The sequence below is a fragment of the Cornus florida genome, unplaced genomic scaffold, assembly GCF_030987335.1.
Source record: "Cornus florida cultivar Cherokee Brave unplaced genomic scaffold, ASM3098733v1 CherokeeBrave_3.0.0_Hap2_Chr11, whole genome shotgun sequence".
Taxonomy (NCBI): domain Eukaryota; kingdom Viridiplantae; phylum Streptophyta; class Magnoliopsida; order Cornales; family Cornaceae; genus Cornus; species Cornus florida.
In genome coordinates this window covers 100,768,930-100,790,439 of record NW_026775581.1, presented here as the reverse complement: position 1 = coordinate 100,790,439, position 21,510 = coordinate 100,768,930, and the positions used below count along the sequence as shown (strand labels likewise).

The 21,510-nt window shown below is 35.4% G+C and overlaps 1 protein-coding gene across 3 annotated transcripts; it reads left to right on the top strand.

Annotated features, from left to right (window-relative positions):
- The first annotated feature begins 6,722 nt into the window (after positions 1–6,722).
- Positions 6,723–19,974, top strand: LOC132285131 (protein FLX-like 3). Of its 3 annotated transcripts, none has more exons than XR_009472443.1 (6): positions 6,723–6,840; positions 8,518–9,058; positions 9,213–9,364; positions 12,368–12,447; positions 12,570–12,759; positions 17,760–19,974. XR_009472443.1 is itself a non-coding variant. In XM_059787298.1 (5 exons), the coding sequence occupies exons 2-5, from the start codon at positions 8,529–8,531 to the stop codon at positions 12,651–12,653; spliced, it is 846 nt and encodes a 281-aa protein (XP_059643281.1). In that variant the 5' UTR covers positions 6,723–6,840; positions 8,518–8,528; the 3' UTR covers positions 12,654–12,914. The 3 variants fall into 3 exon arrangements, 1 of the variants encoding a protein (XP_059643281.1); XR_009472442.1 differs by having other exon boundaries at positions 12,570–12,832; XM_059787298.1 differs by lacking the exon at positions 17,760–19,974 and having other exon boundaries at positions 12,570–12,914.
- Positions 19,975–21,510: the final 1,536 nt, after the last annotated feature.

The window sequence follows — 21,510 nt, the reverse complement described above, 5'->3', positions numbered from 1 at the left end:
TTACAAAACAATTATAGCACGTATGTTTTCTTGACTCTGTTTTGGCGTAACGTCTTACTGGTTTAATTTTTATTTGGAATCTTACTGAAATCAACCGAGGTTTGATTGGATACTAGATGTAATTTAAGACTTCAAATTTAAAATTGGAGGAAGAACAGAGGGGTTGGGATAAAACTGATGTCGCAATTTAGTTTCAGTATTGTTCTTCAACTATGCTAGTTTAAATGGCTTGATTAAACTCTGTAATTGTTTGCAAAACTATTATAAACAATCTTGGGGAATGCTTCTAGACTAAATTACGAGTCCTAAGATTAGTTTTAGAGACCAACAGAGTGGTTGGATTTGATCAGAGAAGGAGCGGACGGACTGAAACGAAGCAACGGGGACAAGGCTCTCAGAGGAGGTAAGAGCCGGCTCCATGGAAGTGGGAGCCGGCTCCCACAACAAAGTAGAGCCGGCTCTAAGAAGTCCTAGAGCCGGCTCTAGGCTGGAAAAGAGCCTGCTCCAAATTCTGGAGCAGGCTCCCTTGTTGTTTTGATTTATTTTACGGGTTTTTTTTAATTTTCTACATACTATGTTCACTGTTGGAGCATGGAGACTGTTTGAATGAATTTGGAACTTTACAGAGGGATCAAGGAATGAATTTTGAGTGTTATTAAGACCCTAAATTGAGTAAAGTTTAATTCTAAGTTATCGGGACAAACAGTGTAAAAATTAAGGCACTTAACAAATGGAAGTTGAATTAATTGTTGAATTAAAATTCAGCAATTTGATGGAACATAATGTGTTTATAAAACTTGTTTTAGAATGCATTCAAGTGCATGATAAGGTCATTTAATTATTAATTTTGATCTATGCATGTTTAGGAGGCTAGTTGCTGAATTATTAAATTGTTTTCTGCAACTATATGGTTAATGCTTGGATTTAAACTGCTGAAATATTTAAACAATCTTCTGAATTGTTTTAGCAATTTATTGGTTAATAATAGGATTATTTAACCTATTCACATGCATGATGGAGTCCCTGACATATTAAATTTGGTCTATGCATGCTCTGGATGTTAGTTGTTGATTTGTTAAATCGTCTCCTGCAACTATATGGTTAAATGCTTAGATTTAAATTGCTGAAGCTTTAAATATTTTTCTGCAATTGTTTGGATGGTAGTTTTTGGTCTGTAAATTATTGAACTGTTATATATGTTGTAATTTATATGGATATGGAGGATGGTATGTACCGGTATGGGACGGTGACATACTAGGGACGGTTTAGCTCAAAACGCATAAACCTAACCTAATGGATTAATGGAATGGATTGAAAGATATCGAATCCTAATTGTGACTAAGTCAGATCAGCTGTAAACAAGTTGGATGACTTCCTGGATTAACGGATGGTAGTTAAGTCATATCAACTGAATAAGTTGAATGACTAACTAGTTGGTTTGTTGTATGACAGTTTAATAAATAGTTGAACTGCATACCCTGAATTTGGACGAACTTTATATATATGGTTATGGTACCACGAGTTGAGCTTGAGTCTCAGACTCGTTGGTTAGGGTGCGTATATGCAGTGGATGCGTAGCTGGTTATAATAGGTTGAGGTGTACCCTGTTAGGTCTAGGTACTCATGCCCACCTTTGGGTGCGTATTCGCATGTTGCCTTCTATTCAGGTTGAGACCCCTATTATAGACTGGTGAATGTCCCTTAGTGTGGATATATTTATACGTATGGACTAGATAGATATTGTGAGGTGTCTACGGTGCATCTGCGTATCGGGTCACTGTATGGATTGCAGTTAGATTAGAACTTGCTCGTGGGTCTGACCCACTCCTTTATTATTCTTTTCAGGTACAGGACGGTTCCAGCCTTAGAGCTTGATCGTGCTTGTCGAGGACAGTCTCACCCTCATCTGATTTCGTAGGACTGCTCTCGATATTTCTAGTATTATCTATTTTCAGTTTTCAGTTTCAGTTGAACTTTTGGTTAGGGGTCCATCAGTGGATTCCCAAGTTGTAACCTTGAAGTTTTGGAGGATTGGATTTTCAATTTTCAGTTATACATGGAGGATTTTATAATTAATGTTACTTTCAGTTTTATTCCATCACTTTTGTTTCATTTTGTCATCTGTGTTTGCTTTAAAATACTTTAATTATTTGATATTCCCTCGGGTTTGGGCCTGGGCCTGATCAACCCGTGTCTCGGATCCGAGGGGTATCACACAGTCACTCCAAATTTCAATTCTCGCACAGACACCACCTGCTTCACCAGTAAAGGCACTCTGACATGATGGAATCCCTTTCTCTGACCCCACAAGGCATGTAGATAGTGGGCTATTTGTTTATTTATTTATTATATATATATATAGTTTATTTCATGATAAAATATGATTATATATATATATATATATATATATATATATATATATATATGTTAAACAACAAATTTAATTGTACTTATCACATAATAAAAGTTTAAATAAGTGGTAAAAAATAGTAAAAATAATTTAAATTTTCTTTCCCTCCTCTCCTAACGAACAAAGTGAGCTATGAGCTTCTTTTCTTCTCTTCCATTCAACCTAACAAAACGAAAGAAGTTCGTAATTTCTTCCCTAGGGAAGTCTCATTCTTCACTTCTTCTCTCCCTTCTATCCAATTTTATTCCTTCCTACCGAACGAAGCCTAAGTGATATTTAAAAGGGTTAACTTCAGTTACACCCCCTGTACTTTGTCCAATCTTCAAGGAGACCCCCTCACATTTGCAAAAATTCAGTCAGACCCCCCGTCAGACATTGTCGGCGGATAAAAACAAATAAATAAATGTAATGACTAATTTACTCTTTGTTATTTTAGAAAATAACAATAACAAAATCGACTCACTTTTAACTGATTTGCTCTTTTTCGGCGAGCAAGAGCGGGACGGAGAGAATTGAACAACATCGATGGTGTTTGTGTTGGAGTCGCATTCGATGAGAGGAGAGAGGAGAGAAAAGACAAACACTTTATTTCTCTACTGTTTTAACCTAAGCATGAACCGCGGCGGCGAGCAGTGCCTCCAAGTTGAGGCCGGACAAAACTTACCGGTGAACCGAATGATGACGACGCTATTTATTTTCTTCATCGATGTGTATTCCAAGCCTGGGCCAAGCTGAAATTCCATCATTCTCATTAATCTATAACTGAAATTATCTAATGAAACCATCAATTCGACCATTCATACTTTTCTCCTGCTATCACCAATATTTCTTTCTTAGATCCCTAACTGCAGAAGTGGAATGGCATATCTTCTCTCTCTAAATTTTTTTTTTTGGAATTTTTTCTCTCTCTAAACTTATTGATGGTATTGTAACCTAAGATAAGTAATCTATAATCTTAAAAATGTAATCACAAATCGATAAAACACAAACATCCAAGAAAAGCTAACCGTTGAAGCAATTTTTTAGCGGCAACGTTCTCTCTGGAATGATGCATCGCCTTGAGGACCAAATTAAATGACACAGTGTTAGGCATAATGCCGTAGTTCACCATTTCTGCCACCAAATCCAGCATCTTGGTGGCCGACGCTCTAATCATCATATTAGCCCTCAGGTATTGATTGTACAAGTTCACGTCAGACTGATTAGGCTTCCCTTTAGTGTCAAACAACTTGACCCAGAACTTGAAAAACTCCTTCATATCCTTCTATCGCTGCGAAGTCATCCAATTAGCGAAGACATTCAAGATGGTCGGGACGTCTAGCTTTTTCGAGAGGAGTTTGACTTGTTCGATAGGCAATTGGTTGATGATCCTTATGGGGATGACTTCCTGAGATAGAGAGGCTGCTGTGTCCGGGACCGGGTTTCGCCAGTCCTTGCTGTAGAGTGGACTGCCTAAGGCTGGGTTGGGTGGCAGTGGTGTTTCTGATTGTGTTGGTGGTGGTGGTGATGCTACTTCTGATTGTGGTAGTGGTGCTGATTGTGGTGGTGGTGGTGGTGACTCCGCCAGTTGGGGCTATTGCCGGAGAAATGTGAAGGTTGTGATAGATTTAATAGAATCGTAGCTTAGGTTTTTTATGAACGGTCGGGATCAAGCCAGATTGCCATGGAAACCATTGATGAGTAGCTTTGTGACTGAGCATCTAGCTCTGCAACCCCTTATCTGTCCCAATATCCAAACATAACTGTTGAGGGGGATTTTGATATGCTGTGTAGACAAACAAAATCGTTGAGGGGTAATTTGGGCATTAAAATTTAATTTTTTGCTTATGTCAGCAAAAAGTGTCTTTGACCAATTTTGACCATTGACTGAGAGGGGAGACTGATGTGTGTCAGAAAAAGTAAGGGGTCTGACTGAATTTTTGCAAATGTGGGGGGGGGTCTCCTTGAAGATTGGACAAAGTACAGGGGGTGTAATTGAAGTTAACCATATTTTAAATGATTTATTAAACTAACATAATTGTATAAATATATAATTCAATAAGAATGAACTCAGACGAGACCTAAATCTAAAACAAAAGGTTACATCGAACCAATACTCTATTGAAGTCCATCCAATAAGAGTATATAAAAATATAATCCAATAAGAATGCTACCGACAATTATTAGGGTGACTGTCGCTTCACACACTTTTAATGATTGGTTGAAACCAATCACAACTTGTTATTTAGAAAGTTGCTAGTATTTGTAAATATGGTTAAAAAGTATTAAGGGAGTTTGCGAAAAGGAAGTCAAGAAATGCGGATGAGTGTCATCCATGAGATCGCACGGGATAAGCTTCTCCCGCGAGGCCTCGTGGATCACATGGACCCGCGAGGTCCAAAAGGGATCTGCGAGGACCAAAAGAGCATCAACAAAGTCATCGTATGGTATTTAATTCAATGCCCATGAGGGGGCATTTGTGGTACTTTGGGATAAGGAAATGGGGCACTCTTCCTCACGGATGTACCTTGAGAATCTTCAGTTATATTTCTTCGAATGAGGGAATGAAGGTATAAAGAGACTCTGGGTACATCCCAGGATTGCAACGACACATCAAGGCAGTGATTATGCGGTTACGACAAAAAGGCATTTTGGGAATATGATTGACCAAAACAGTCGTGTAAATTGAAGGGCAAGAAATAACTCAAAATATCACTCACTCCAAAGCCCATAACCTAGCGTCATTTATTACGGCACAAACCGAGAAAGTGTTAAACCAGTTTTGCTTATAAAATAAAAGAAAGCTAATCGCAAGGCTATCACCGAGGTTAAGAAGGTAGAACTGGTTAAATAACACAATATATGTGTGGGAGCTATATGTACTTGCGCGTGGTAATATGGTTCAAACAACTATGGTGACATATCAAGATGTATGACATCATAGTCCTAAAGGGAAAAATGAGTTGATCGTGGAATGGAGGATTAAGAAAGAAGTTCATTAGATTATGCGGTATAAGGTCGCGGCTAGTGAGCATGCGGGTTCATTGACTGCATACCATGAAAGCCTTTCACGAGTACAAGAGACTTGCACCCCTTCAAAGGTATATTTGTAATTGACCGAGATGATTACAGGTAGCGAATAACAGCTGTCACATACTCGAGTCGTGAACCCTATAAATACCCCTAAGGGCCATGCGTGGGGGGACTCGTCAAGAAGGCTCTACTTCCACTCTACATCATTTTTATGTTCTCTCCCATTTATCATTTTTAGCTTGTTTTCTTTCTTTGTCCAGTTATTTTATCTAATTCGATTCTAATCAAAGTATAGGTGATTTCTTAAGTTCTTTTCGTGCCCTCTTACCTTCATAACACTACTCTATTTTAGAATGTCATTTTTTTCCTCGAAATATGTGCAAGGACAACAAAAAAAACTATTTTAAACATCAGGACAAATTAGTAAAATTATAAAATTTGGTAATAGCCAACTACAAAGTCTAAAGGGGGAAGTTTCTATAATTTTTAAATACACAATAGAGGTCTTGTAGTTTCGCTTATTTAAAGAGGAGTTAATTTTCTCTTTTTTGTTAGTTCATTTACTTTTACTCATGCTTTTCCAAGCACAACATAATATTGTCATGATTATGGACCTCAAATGAACTAATTGAAGCCCAACTTGAATTTATTGTTAAAAGAATGGCTTTATTGCAAATTCTCTACCCAAAGAACGAGAAAGACTTTCATGCACTTTTAATAATTCGTTACTAGTATTATCAACAAATTGTATTTATATTGTATAAGTAAAAGTGCTTTATTTTCGTGAGATCTATCACTACGTGTCCGTATTTAATAAGCTAGAGATACCATATCATCACTACAATTAGCGCAATTAAATTTTTCTCCAAAAGAATGCTGAGCCTTGTTAGAAGTTAGGACAACTGGGCCTTACCGAGCTTCCATGGACCAAGAAAGGAACATTTTTTAAAATGGTAAATTACGACGACATTTTCTCCATGTTAGACAAATTATAAACAGGTAAATCATTTAGCGTTTATTATTTGGACCTCTCATGAGATTTGGTGTTTTTGCATAAAGACATCCCTTCGAAGTTCAAAGTAATAAAAATTACATGATCTAAGCATGTGTAATTTGTTCAAAACCTCATCAAAGATTTTGATCGATGTTTCCTTCCATCTACAACCCTAGTGTAATTTACCTTTTTTAAAATGCCATAAAAAAATAACAATAATAAAATAAAATAAAATTTCAAAAGTGCGTCTGGAGCCGCACCAAGGACACGTAGTCCTCGTGCCTGTTTTCAACTTTTAATAGAGCAATCAGGTTCGTCTTAGTTATTGCAAGTATTGTCTACGTAGGAAAATACATAGGAGATACATCTGAGTCGTCTCCTGAAAACAAAGCTCAGACTCATCCTTCCCCGTCTCCTCTAGAAGGTTTGAATTTAATTATAATTTCTTATGCTGTTCTTCTTATTAGTTGCTCGTAGAATTATTAGATTTTAGGGTTTTTGTTCAATAATATTGAACTTTTACATCATATATGTTTTAGGGTTTCCTGTTTCTGACATTTTCACGCTCATTTTCTTCCCTACCCAGTGTTTGGTTTCCCAGAAAAATTTCGGTAAGGAGGTTTCCGAGAAATTTGAGGAAACTATAGTGAAATTAAGAAGAAAATCGTCGATTATATTTTTATTGCTAATTCGATTTTGTTTATATATAAAAAGGAAAAGATATTAATTCAGCTAGACTATATTGTTGCTGTTGGCTCTGTTTATGGGTTCTGTCGATTGCATGTAAGGTCTAAAGTTTTTTCTGAAGTTTCTACGCAATCAAACTGATCATTTTCATACTTTTGTTTTCTTATAAAGCAAAGTTAAAGGCAAAGTTTAGAGTCCTCTCTCCCTCTCAACATTTATAAATTGAAGGGAACAAAGGTTCTATTCAAATATCTCTCTATTAGTTGAATTGCAGTAGATTATGTGCTGGGTTTTGCCCAACTCGTCCATCTCATATAAGCCAAGTGTGTTTATATGTATACTGATTCTGTAGTAAGGACTGGTGTTGTGTGTAGTGTTTTGAGGTTTGTGAGTTGAATCTTTGTTCGTCATTGTAGCTCTGTATTCACCCAGGTTATGGCCATTGTGTTTGTAAAGTTTTCTTCTTTTAATATAATTATTACTTACCGAAAAGAGAAGCAGAATTGGGGTTATCTGTTTCCTCGAGTCCTAAAACAGTTGATCTTAGCATGGCCACCATGCAAGGATATAACAAATGCCGCCAATTACTTTAAGCACGGGTAATATATATTAAAAAAAAGTGTGTAAATAAATTGTTTTGGGCAACCAACAGAGGGTTTAGTTTTTCTTTTTAAGTTTATTTTTCCTTTGTTTAGTTACCCTTTTTCTCTTTGCCAAGCCTTTATTGACAGTTGAACACTGTGGTGCTGTTGGTTAGAACATGTCTTGACTTGCTATACTAGATTATATTTCTTGACGCATGAGTTGATTTAGGAAACTGATATAGATTTATTGTGAATCAGTAATTTATACTCGTACATGTTTTAATTGTTATAATGGTGATGCTGGAACATGGTGGATATTAAAGATAAATGTTTATATACTTTCCTTAACAATTCATTTCATATATAGTTTACACAGCTTGATTGTTTATGTGTTTGGAATTTGGATGTCATGGAAATTGGTTGGCAAATTTTTTTTATTTTATTTTTCATAGCATTCAAAGGTACAAATCAATCATGATTAGTTGGGCCATAAGTTTACGAAATGCGAAGCCGTTACTGCAACTATTTATATAGTACTGGTCTTTTGATTTTATCAAACATTGCCAAGTTTGGTAGAAGTTATTTACAATAACGACTCATTCAAGGTGTGGCTTTGTAAAATATTAATGGGTAATATACAAATGGAGCAATTTAGTTTTCACACAGCATATGATTGTTTATTAGATTTTTTTTTTTTTTTCTTTACAAAAATTCTGCAGGCTTTAATGCCGCACCTACTTAATGATGACTTTAATTGCTATCTTGTTAAACGACGTTAATACCCATGTTATATCAGAGTTTTTTTTTTTCACCATCTGTTTTTTTGCTAGGTTTACTTGAAATGGCAGGGAGAAATCGCATGCCTCGTGATGCATTCGATAATCGGCGTGGGTATCCCCCAGAAGGACCTCTTGTCCGGGGTCCTTTGACTCGGCCAATGCCACCTCATCCTGCTTTGATGGAAGAAGAACTTGAAATGCAGCATATTGAAATTCGGAGGCTTTTTGGTGAAAATCAGAGGCTGGTTGAAGATCGTATGGCTCTGCAGAGAGAGTTAGGTGGTGCTAAGGAGGAAATTCATCATATGAATCTTGCCATTGAGCATATTCGTGCAGAACAAGAAGTACATTCAAGGGAGCTTATTGAGAGAGGGTTAAAACTGGAAGCTGATCTTCGCTTGGCTGAGCCTTTGAAAAATGAGGCAGTACAACTTCGTGCTGAAGTTCAGAAGCTGAATACCATTAGGCAGGATCTGGCAGGGCAAGTTCAGACCCTTACACAAGACCTAGGAAAACTGAAAGCTGATAATCAGCAGATTCCACTTATGCGAGCGGAGATTGATGGACTACATCAGGAGCTTTTGCGTGCTAGGTTTCTTCTTGCCCATTGTTTTATTTATCTTGTTTAAGACCTGTGTGCGCCATGTGATGTTAGCTTTAACTACAGGCATTGTCATATAATGGGTCAAAAGGAGAAAGAAAAGGATCAACCCCTCAAATGCTAATATGAAAAATCTGTCTTGTAGAACTGCTATTGATTATGAAAAGAAGGGAAATATTGAGCTGATGGAACAGAGGCAGGCAATGGAAAAGAACTTGGTTTCCATGGCACGTGAAGTTGAAAAGTTACGTGCAGAGCTGGCAAATGCTGATGGTAGACCATGGGGTGCTGGTGCTGGTATATCCCTCGTCTTTATCACACACTACCTCCTTCCCTCTCTCTTCTCTCCCTCTCATATTTTTCTTGCTTCCTTTATTTTCTTTAGGAGATGCACCCATATTTCACTCTATTTATAGTTATTTTTGCACATGTATCATTTTTGAAATAGTTAGTTTCCAAATTGGTAACAAGGACAGAAATTACTGTTTTTTTTTTTTTTTTTTTTAATGAATTCTCCGAAGTAATGGTGTTGGAAACTAAATTCACCCAAGGGTAATGATAATTCACAACTATTTGGTGTTGTCTATGTGAAGCCTTTTCTGCCCCTGCTCCATCTATCTTCATATCTGTCATATAAATTCTGCCAAGAGCTTATATTCAGTCCTTTTTATGGATTTTTTGTCCATTTATTGTTTTCAACTTGAACAACACAGTTTTTTGCTTGAAGAACATATCATATTTAACCTTTTATCGCCTGACTGAACCATTGTAGCTAATTGATTCATTTTGTTTTTCGTGTTGTTATGAAGAATTCTTTTACCATTTAGTTTTGCATTCATTCTTGTATTTCTGCCCACCCACTAGATATAAATAGCGTATGAGATGTTGAATGTTTTCATCATTTGATGAAACATTGTGTTCTCCTGTCTTCTTTCTTTTTTTGCCATTTTTTGTTTTATTATCCTCAGACGATTGAGGTTCATCCCGAGTTAGGAAACATGAGACATGAAGATCATCCTTGATCTGGGTGCTGTATTATGTAATAATAATGACCTTATCCTTCGTAGGTTAAACCAATTGTAATGCATGCAATTTAGGAATTCTCTAAGATCTTAGTGTAGTCTTCACAATCTTTTTTAGCGGAATAGTATGTTTTCCATAGACTTCAGAATTGTGCACCCCTTTTCAAATGACAATGTAGCCTTGGCTTCTTGATGCACTCCTCAATATTTTTGAATAAAAAATGAGTCTTTGTTAACTCAAAATGTGGAAATATGTGAGGAAGCAATTGATTATCTTTTGTCATTATTGCTAGGCTCTATCTTTTAATTTTATTATCATGAAAACCTTATATTTCATAGTTAAACCAATTGTAAAGGATGCAATTAAGTCTGGGTGACACTATAGGAGATGAGATTACACATTTGGCCAGGCCAGTGGTGCAAGATTCATATATCATAGGTTATCCAAGTTGAAAGGTCTCATCTGGGTCATCAGCAGTCACTATAGAATGTGTGGATGAGGAAACGAATCAGGTCATTGGGGCTTGTGATTAAAAAGACTACAAAGTCTCAAGGACTGTAATCTACTTGTTTGCAAAATTATATTTGCTGAAATCTTTGAAGGCTATATACCATTTTACCCCATAGGTTTGACTGCAAGCATTGGTCCCTCAGCTTTTTTCTATTGACACATTTGATTGTGAGTTTGATATTGTGTCATCTAAGGACCAGAGCTGGAATTGTTTGCTGCCTTAGGTTTGATGCCCTATTAATTTGAATTTGGATGAGAATCCCACTGTCGATCTTTTCAGCTTGTTGATCTTTTCTTTGACTGGCAGAGAAAATGAGTTAGTTTAGCACCCATAATGATTTAATTTAGCAGCCATAATGAGTTACCAGTATAGAATAAGTGGTTTACATGATGTTGTAGGTGTTTTTACCAGTTCCCAGTGACATTATCACATTGTAGTACAGTTGTGATGTAAAAGATTTATCTTCATTAGAGAAGGGCTTTCAAAAGCAGAAAGCTGTCAATTATTGAATCAGGTGATTAGAAATTCAATTAAAGAAGAACAACTTTATTCACAACTGCTCTTGGGGATGCAGTTGTGTTTTAGATGAATCAATGCTTCTTTAAGACATTACCTTGTTTCCCTTCATGTTTTTTAGCATAAACTAATGTACAAGGGTTTCCACTTGTTTAGCTAGTATGCCTGTTATTAGTCTTCCTAGTTCTAACATTTGATTTTTCCTCCTTTGTGACTGACACATTGGGCTCATGTCCTTTGATATTGATGGAGAAATTCATTTCATTGGTGCAGTTTTCTCTGGCAAAGCGTGTTTCAGTAGTTATCCGCTTTCAAGTTCTTTTACAGAGTTTGGTCTGCCTTCGTATTTAATCACCATCCATGATTTGGTTCATAGCAGCCCAAGTGTATGCAGGAGTTCCTTTTACTCACTATACTAGCCTAGGTGACAATATGATCATCGGGGATGAGCGGGTGGCTGAGTGTTATTGTTAAGCTATATATTCCATGTCCTCTAATGCAAGCAATTGGTAATATTAAGTATATATAGGATGAAAGTTTTCAACCAATCATTAGTGATAAAAATAAGAGGAGAGATATCTTGCAGGGTAAAGGCAACCAATTCAAAGGAAATGGTGTGCTTTTGTTGTTGGTAAAATTTGAGAAGGTATACCCTTTGGGGTAAAAAAAAAAATTGTTAAGTTAAGAAATTGATGGGAAAGGTAAAAGATTTCTACATTAAACAAGAATATGGTGCCACTCATTAATTTGATGAATTCTGTTTCCACTTTAATCAGTCTCGTCTATTGTGTATTTATGTCAATACTTCTAAATGTTTCTTATCATGGCTAGGGTGATGATGTGGACATAGTTTTCACATTAATTTGATATGGTCATGTAGGTATTTTTAAACTTCTTTCTCTCTTGCATAAGGAATTTGTTATTCTTCTCATTATCACTGGAAACCGTACAGTCATTGTAAATATAGAACATGTAATAATGCTTTCAACTTTTCTATGACATTTTGATTACATTCTTTTGCTATAGCCCATTCTGATACATACGTTTAATATTTTGCAATTTTTCATGTCCTTTCTCTCTTAGAAATCAAACGGCCCTAAATGTTTCCTTTCTAAGTCTGCTTTTTAAAATTAAGTTCTTATCTACCAATCAATGTAACAAAATTAAAATATCTTGTCAGTCTTATATTAACTTTGGTCGTTGTATTGGTTTGTTACTAAAATCTTTATATTGATATCTGGTGTCTAAAGGTGGACCATATGGGATGAAATTCAGCAACCTGGAGGGGGGATTTTCTGCATCTTATGGAGATGGATATGGTGTTCATCTGGTATAAATACTCATTATATGATAATTTGTTTATTATTTTTTATTTTTATTTTTTTTAAATGACCATGCATTATGGTGCAGCATTTTTGGGGAGGGAATTAATATTTATATAATGTTTATCAGGGTGCTGCTGACAAGGGCCCGTTATATGGACAAGGTTCTGCTTCTTGGGGAGGACTTGAGAAACCTCGTGTGCCTCGTCGTTGAGATCTGGATGGGTTGAAGCTCTGAAATTGCAAAGAAGGCGCTCCTTTTGGCAGTTTGTCGGCTTTCCGATATATTAATAGTCTAGAAGGGCTTGATTATCCTGTATGTGCGTATCAAATCAATAGTTTTTTATCTTATTATAGGTGGTTATCTCAAGTGACTTCTATAGGAGAGTCAAGGTAACTCTGCTTCAACTAATTGAAATGATAATTTACATTTGCACCTGAGATTAAAATATAGTAGTTTGAAACATTATGGGTTTATCTTTTCTAGGTCTTACCATTAGCCTTCTCTTGTTGATACCTTCTATTTGGGTATATTTGCATGATTGCATATATTATGGCTTCTCATGCAAGTTAATTGCTTTTTAATAATGAGTTTCTCTATCTAATTACATGAACCCTAGACAAAACATTTTCTGAATATAGTTGTTGGGTACATCCCTTGTTTGACTGATTAGTATGGATACTGGAAGAATATGTCAATGGTTAGTTGTAGGGAAGCGATTTTTTAACATAGATTAAATTTTCAACCATCGCAGCTGATTCTCCTTGTCAAAAATTAATGTTGCACATGTAATGTTGATGTGGTTTTACAATTAGTGAATATGGTAATTCACACTACACGGAGTGAGAAGTTTCCTGGATTCAATTTCATTTGTTTGGGCATTGCTTTTTGGATCTTGGATAGTAATCCTTCATATTTTACTTCACGCGGATTATGAGAAATTGAAACACAGTTGTGAGGTCTATTAAATTTTATTGACCAAAAACACCCTGGAAATTAAATGTTTGCAGTGTTGAGCAAGTCTTTTAGCTTTGTATCAGATGAAGTACTTCTTGTGCTTGGAGCGCCGGCACCTTTAACTATTCAAAGGGACATTTTTTCTCAGAATATGTTGTTAAAGCACATTGTATAGAAGGTAGATAACATTTAAAATTGATGGAGCAGTAAGCCTTGAGAATCAATAGTTACTGTTGTAGTGCTAAAATACCAGTTGGCTCTTTGGCGTGCCCAAGCATACTCTTTTAGTTGTTTAGATTGAAGGATGTCATGTGAAGTTGGAAGTGGACAGGTCCCTTATAGTCGGTTCACGGTTGAAGTTTACACGAAATTGTATTTCTGGTTTCTGTTGGGTCTCTGATCTGTAGCACATTAGGATCTTAAATCAGTGGCTGCAATGAATTATGGTGGTTTTTTGAACCGTGAACCGAGTATCTCCTATACATTGGAACTATGGATGTGAATTAATAGTTCCTTGCAGTTCTTATCAGGAACTTGTACCACTACCTATTGCTTTGAGGTGGTGCTTGAAGGGTGGATGGTGTTGTTGTTGCCACTTTGTGAGGAATGTTTGTATTTAGCGATTAACTTTTGTAGGCTGCAGACGTCGTTTTCAATTTTTTATTGTATTTCATTCTTGGACCATGCTTTATCTTCTGAAAGTGTGTCAAAGGGTTATGTTCTGGTTTTAAGTTTGTTGGGGTTAGATTGGATTGGAGCCATTGCGGGTGAAGAAAAAAGTACTGTTGTTCTTTACTGGTCCTCTAGTATTTGTTTGCTGACAAAAGCAAGATCCAAAATTTTATGTTTTGGCTATGAACTTCCTCATACTTGTTTGGGATCAGTATGAGTTAATGTTTGGTTGAAGTATGCCATTTGCATTAAATTTCTGAATTTTGGACAAAGTTGGTGCATCACAAAGTGGAAATAGGGGATCTATTAGATAATATATTTACTTTAGGTGGCTTGCGGGAAGCTGGAATGTCAAGCTGTCATTTTCTCTAATTGTGGAATTGGTTTGATCCACAGTACATGCCAGGGATGCGTAATGGAGTTTGCATATAACTCATTTTGGACGGCCCCCAGATGAGTTTCTCAGACAAAGTCTAGGATGATATTGTGTTTTAACACAATAACTTTTATTATTCATCAAAAAAAAGAGGTTGGACAGTGCAACCTAAAACTAGCTTGTTGGAATATTAGATTGAAGAGTTTTCCATATCCTTCAACCTTATTCAAACTATGGCCACGTAGTATTCCTACATCTCTTGTTTTGGCTCGCTTTTTTTTTTTTCTTTTTTCTTTTTTCTTTTTTTTTTTTTTTTTAAATTCTTCATGTAATGTGTAGTTGCGCAATATCATTCAGCAGTCGAGATACTTTGGTTACCTTCTTTTATTTGGTCAGTACTTCGGCCACATTCATGGTAGACAAGTTCCTCCTTCATGCGTGAAATTAGCCTGGAATACCTGAAGAAATGATGGTGGATGTGCCATGGGACGAGGGGCTGGCTTCTTCTGTGGGGCTTCATAGGCAAGTTTTCCGTCTCTGTTCTATTGGTTTAATGGGTCCTGAATTTTATGTGTACTTCTAAACTATAACTTGTACTTGATCTGCCTACGTTGCCCCTTTGACATCCTTTAGATTAGATGTATATAATAATTTTTTTTAAGAACTTTGTTTAACTAGTCACAAACTGATTTTAGGCTTTTGTCTCCATTAGAATCTATCAACCTGAGAAATTGCTATTTCTCTTTTGGGGTTTTAAAGTCTGTAATTTTCAAGTTAGAATTTGCACCTTATTTATATTGAGAAGAGATATGATAACATGTGGTTTAACCAAGGTTTATGACCTTAAATTGAGTGGAATGATGAAACATGATTAATGTAGCAACCTCAAATAGTTAGAAAAGGCTTTCTTGAGTTGAGTACTTTATACCTAACCCCCGTTATGATGAAATCATTTAGAATAAATTTTATCCCGAATTATATTTAACCACTCATTACTGGTTTGTAGGTCCTTTTCCCTTTCCTTGTGTTTTAACTTTTGTGCGTATGTGAGAGAGTATTTCATTTGATGAAAAAGGAAATGAACGTCTATTAGATGAAAGCAAAGGTAGAAGTAAACCTAACGAGTCTCTCTTTCATTAGACAGGATGATGGTGTAGAAGAATATCCAACTTGTTGCTTTTAGTATCCATTGGACCAGATATACCATTAGAAAGGATGATGGTGCAAAAGGATATCCGACACTTGTTGCTTTTAATAACCATTAGCCCAGATATATTACTTCCCCTGTTACCATGCTGTCAATAAATATCAAAGTATCTAATGCATAGAGGATTACACATCAGAATAGTAGCAGTAGCATCATTCTTCGATGGCGGCAGATCACCTCAGTAGTCAGTATTTCTGGATATCGGTCGACATGGGGTGTTTCTTTCTACTGAGGCTCTGAGCAGTTAAAAGTTACGAGGTAGAGTTGTTGATGCAGTAGCTGGATGCATCATTATGTTGTATAATTTAGATTGGCAAAGTTGATGTAAAGTTGACATGAGGTTGAAGGCCCTTAAATATGGAAAGGTTACTTTAAATCTTTTGTCCTGTTGGGTGAGAGAGAGGGACTTACCTTTTGAGGATATTTTGTGCTTTGGATAAATTAGAGCATGTGGCACTACATAGTTTTATCTTTCTTGTTATTCCTTTTGTACATGTACACTGCTGTGCATGGATGACATTTCCTTCTGCGCTTTTTAATACAAACTTACAGGAAAAACAATCATATATTGTACAAGTAAGGTCTTTCTTGGTTTCATGGTTATTGAATTTTTAGTGAATTGTATTCTTAGAAAGGCTTGTGGGATTGAGAAAGTACAGGAAATTAACTACTATGTGCTGAAACATGGTTTTGAGGTTATTGATCAATGAGTCGGTTATATAAATGTTTCGTTACTTGAGCTTGATTATTCACAAAGGGTGTGAATATTGATATGATGTTATTCGTAGAATTAAAACAGGTTGTGTTAAATGGAGGAATGCATCTAATATATCCTGTGAAGTGTATACCATTAAAATTGAAAGGTAAATTAAAGCAAAAAAAGTATGAACAAACTTTGCGGAGGGAAGTGTGGTTGCATTGCAGATGTTGAGATGGATGTGTGGCAAGAGAATAAAGGAGATGGTTGAAGTAGCATATATTAGGAATAAAATGAGAGAATTGATTAAGATGGTTTTGCCATGTGTTTTGAAGACTAAGAACTGCATTAGTTATGAAGAGTGACAATGTGGAAAGTGCATTAGTGATGAAGAGTGACACGTTCCTTGTTGGAATCAAAATTAACATGGGTTGAGGCAATAAGGAGAAATTTGATAGTGTATCAGTGGAGCCACCAGAGAATCTTTGACTTGGATAAATCTTAGAAAATATGGATTTGGTTTCCATGTTGCAGCTTGAGACTAGTTTAATTGTCTATGGTGAACCGGGGAAAAAAAAAAAAGAATCCTTATTTTTTGTGTCTCAGTTCATTTTTTAGGATCATATCTTTTATATGAGAGAAGATGCTTGTTTTCTACTAGATGCAAACTCCACACGCTTGGATGGATTGGGGCAGTGGAAGCTACTTTAAACTCCTAGCTGGTTGTGACAATTGTGAATCAGGGAGGGTTGGCTTACTTCATTTGCTAGCAATGCTAGGTCTAAAGTTAGATCGAAGGGATTGGATTTCTTATTTTTATCTTATGGTTAATTCTTTTGAATAGTATGCTTTGGTCGAGGCATGGAAAATAAAGCAGGTATCGTCTCCAGTATTAGATGCTTCACCGGTCTTATCATCTTGAGATCTTCCATTGATTGATGATGGTGGTTTGATATTGTATAAAAGTAAAAGTAGTTTATGCGGTTATTCTTTTTTGTAAAATTCTCAGAAAGAGAGTTGCATTGAGGTTGTAGAAAAATTCAAATGCAAGGTAGAAGGATCATTTTCTCCCATTTACCACCTACATTATCTCAATTTGGCTCAGATATTAAATGAACACTAAACTCTAGGAATTCTTAGTGGAAGTCAAGAACAAATGTTAGAGTGAAGGAAAGTCACTTGTGCTTTAATTGGTGACCTGGGATGTAACTCCTCAATGCAACTGCAATTCTATTTTGTTTCTCTGGAGCATCTTTGTTTTAATCTTTGTTATAACTCCTCATTGCATTGTTGTTGACGTTCTGTCTTTGGTCTCTGAATGATTGCATGTTTATCACATTCTATTTCTTTTAAATGAACTTGGTGTTTGGTACACATTTATTGATTTTTCTGTTTTCCAATATTTTGCAGATGAAGAACTGGTACTAGTGCTTACTTTCTGAGATATTGTTGAAAGGTGAAGCAAGAAATGAGGTATCCCTTCTATGAAAAATTGAATCAGGTAACATTTAAAAGGATAGTCACATTAAAAGTGTGATGCTCTAACCTGTCAGCTAAAAGGGCTTACATAACAGAAATTTTACTCTTGGGGAGTTCATGTAACGTAATGAATAAGAAATTTTTGGAAAAGTAAAAGATGCTTTTTTCAAGATTTTTGGCTAATCAGCCAGAATAATTAAGTAGAAGGACCGGTGAAGAATGTAGGTCGTTAACTGGTGGTGTAGAGAATTTGCGAGAGTTACTGAAGTGCATTTTATCCACAGGCTGTGTTATATGGATAAGAGATTTTTGGAGAAGAAAAAGATGCTTTTTCAAGATTTTGGGTTAATCTACCAGAATAATTAAGTAGAAGGAATGGTGAAGAATGTAGGTAACTAACTTGGTGGTTTTTTATGGTCTAGAGATTTTGCAAGAGTTTTTGAAGTGCATTTTATCCAGGTTAGATTGTTTCATGGGTTGAAGTAGCCTTAAGGGCCACATTTTTTCCCTTGTAGATATTTGAGGCTGTTTCAAAGAGGCAAATTGCTGGATCTTGCTTTGACATCGTCTAGGGTTTATTATTATACTAATTCTCAAATGAAAGGATGTCGGTTGCAGATTATGGTCATTTATATGAAACCTTGAGGTGGATTTGTATGCTTGCCTACAATCTTTTTGTGTTTTTCCTAAGGTGGGGACATACAAAGTCAAGGCAATATCCCTAGAATCGGCAATTGTCACTTTTTCTAACTAGAGTCACAAAATCGATTGACTTTTAACAGACTTAGAAGATAGAAATAACTTAGTGATACCAAACTCCTACTTTCTAAAGGGAGTTCAGGGGTTCAAACGTCGGTGGAAGCATGTGTGTGTGAATACCAATTAGGAAAAAAAAAAAAAAAGAAATGATGATTATATGATAGCGATTTTCATTTAAAATAATACTCCCTCCGTCCCAAAATACATGACGGGTTTGGGAACTATGACTCACATTTTTGCTCAAGAAGGCAGAAGGAAGTGTCCTAGTTTTTTGTTTACTTTTTATTATTCCAGCACTTCCAGTAATTGTTACTTGAAATGCTACTCTTCTCTTATTTTCTCAACGGTGCTTGTTCTGGTTATCTTGATGTTAGCATATGGTAGAAGAGGAGGTTATTCTTTTAGGAACCTTGAAAAGCTGAATCTGTCTCTTGATATATTATTGCCTTTGGTTCTTTTTCTTCTGCCTTTTCAAATGAAATTCCTGTGCTTCGGGCTTGTAGAACAGTCAGGTATTGAATGATAGCCGATTTGCTATTGTTGTTAATTTTCCCTTTTCGACGGGAAAAAGTTATAGTAATATACAGATTGCCACTGTATTTTGTTTACTCTTCAAACTTGCTAGTGCGGGGTAAATCTTTTACCTCTCGACTTTTATCTTTGGAAAAATTACATATAAATGGAGTCAAAGTTCCATATTTAGTTAGAGACTGAGTCAAAGTTTCATATTTCTCTAAAATGGATTGCTGAGGTGGCACATGATTTTTTACTGTTTAAAAAATTGTGGTGCCTAAAATGCCCTTCTCTAACAAAAAAGTAGTACCTTCAGTTTAAAAAAGTAGTACCGTCGGAGAAAAAGTAGTACATTCGCGGGTGTTTAAAAACATGGTACCTGGACGCCAAAAAGTAGTACTTTCAGTTCAAAAAAGTAGTACCTTCGAAGAAAAAGTAGTACCTTCGCGGAAGGGTATTTTAGGCACCACAATTTCTAAACAGTAAAAAATCATGTGCCACCTCAGCAATCCATTTTAGAGAAATATGGAACTTTGACTCAGTCTCTAAGTAAATATGGAACTTTGACTCAGTCTCTAAGTAAATATGGAACTTTGACTCCATTTATATGTAATTTTCCCTTTATCTTTTGTCCTCCATGACATTTTTGTTAGGTGAGTTGATTGAAGAATTTTCCATTTGATGGACCCTGTTTAAGCTCTGTTTTAAATATATATATATATATATATATTTCAGATAAAATATATATGTTTTATTTTTATTTTTAGGTGTTTGGCAAAGGTCTAGGTTGAGTTCATCGGGTGGGGCATGTAAAATAGTTTGTCCAAAATAAATAAATAATTTATTTTTGTTAGATTTTTTTTTTTTTTTTTTTTGTTAAATATTTTACTAACAATCAAACACCATAAAGCACCGAAAATATTTTATGCTCAAACAAATGGAGCCTCAATGTATGGGATGTGTTGGATTTATAAGCTGAAGGAATGCCTAAATATATGTTCAATATACGTACATATAATCATATCCAACCAAAAAAGGAGAATATTGAAACCAAAAATATGATAGACAGCAATATGCAAGGAAAATATTAAGCAATATTCAACTTGTGCGTATGAAACCGTCAAGGCTGTTCCGTCCTATACTTTGTTACATGGACCCCGCTTATATATATGTTGGGTGAAGTTTTGTTTTCATTAGACAAGAATGGATATTTATTTATTTATTTTTGTATTTACACACACACACGTTTTTTTAAGATTTGAACCCCTAATCTTCTTTTGGAAGTTAAGAATGGATATTTATATTATTCAAAGTTTTCATTTGTACAGTATTGAAGTAACAATAGTGCAATAAATGGATCTTATAACATATTCCCTCGGTTTCATATTAGTTGTTCACGTCGAAAATTTTGACTCACTATGACATTTTATATTTGAGTCATTTGAGATTATTTTTAGTCTTATTATATCTTATTCATTTTTTGATGAGTCAAAGTTTTCAAAGTGGATATCTAATATGGTACAGACTTACTAAGATATAGTAAGACTTCAAATATAGTTTATACATTAAAAAATAAAAAACCCTAGATGCATGTAGTAATAGTATTAGAATGCTATTTTGGTGTAAGGTAGCTTGTGTCAACCGTCCTAACGAAAATATGTCTCATTTTCGGTCGGTGTTTTGATTTGTAATTTCACCACTTTGATTTTGAAAACTTTATCACAGTAATGGTGAAAGTTCACCAATTTAGTGCTATTCATTATTGAAGTGGTGAAATTCAAAGTACAAAACAACATGGTTTTGATAAGTAGGTGGTACTTTTGTGAGTCGTTGAACTTGCACCCTGGGCTACTGTATTAGAGGATTTTCGTTTTATTTTTTTCCTTGACAAAAACTTCAAAACGATGTTGATGAATGCAAACCGTCCATAAATTTTTCTGTCACATTTTCATTAATTTCCTTCTTTTTTAAGTCACTCTACTCTACACATCCACTTTAACATTCTCCTTTTCAATACGCGAAGGCCATTGATAATTCACGTGATTAAACAAAATAATTTAACGAAGGCGATTGATAATGAACATGATTAAACAAAATAACTTATTATTATCGAGATATATATATACACAACTATTTACCGATGCACACAAAACATTTACATCTACATTTACACAGTTAAACAAATTGCATATTATTAAAAACTAAATGAGGTGAGGTTATAAGACTGGAGAATCAGAAAGTAGGAAAGAAATTAAATGAAGGGGTAACACATTAGAATTTCAATAGATGCAAGCTTTGGGGTCATCATCGTCATTGTGGTCCTTGTTCTCCTGTCGCTATAATCACACTCGGCAACAAAAAAGACTAGTATTATAAAATGTGTAAGCACTCTAAAAAGGTATGCAAAAGT

What these genes read in the sequence shown, in the direction of transcription:
- LOC132285131 (XM_059787298.1), top strand. Translation starts at nt 8,529, where the DNA reads ATGGCAGGGAGAAATCGCATGCCTCGTGATGCATTCGATAATCGGCGT. An exon ending in ACCATGGGGTGCTGGTGCTG is followed by an intron (nt 9,365 to 12,367) that starts GTATATCCCTCG and finishes TGGTGTCTAAAG; the next exon opens with GTGGACCATATGGGATGAAA. An exon ending in ATGGATATGGTGTTCATCTG is followed by an intron (nt 12,448 to 12,569) that starts GTATAAATACTC and finishes AATGTTTATCAG; the next exon opens with GGTGCTGCTGACAAGGGCCC.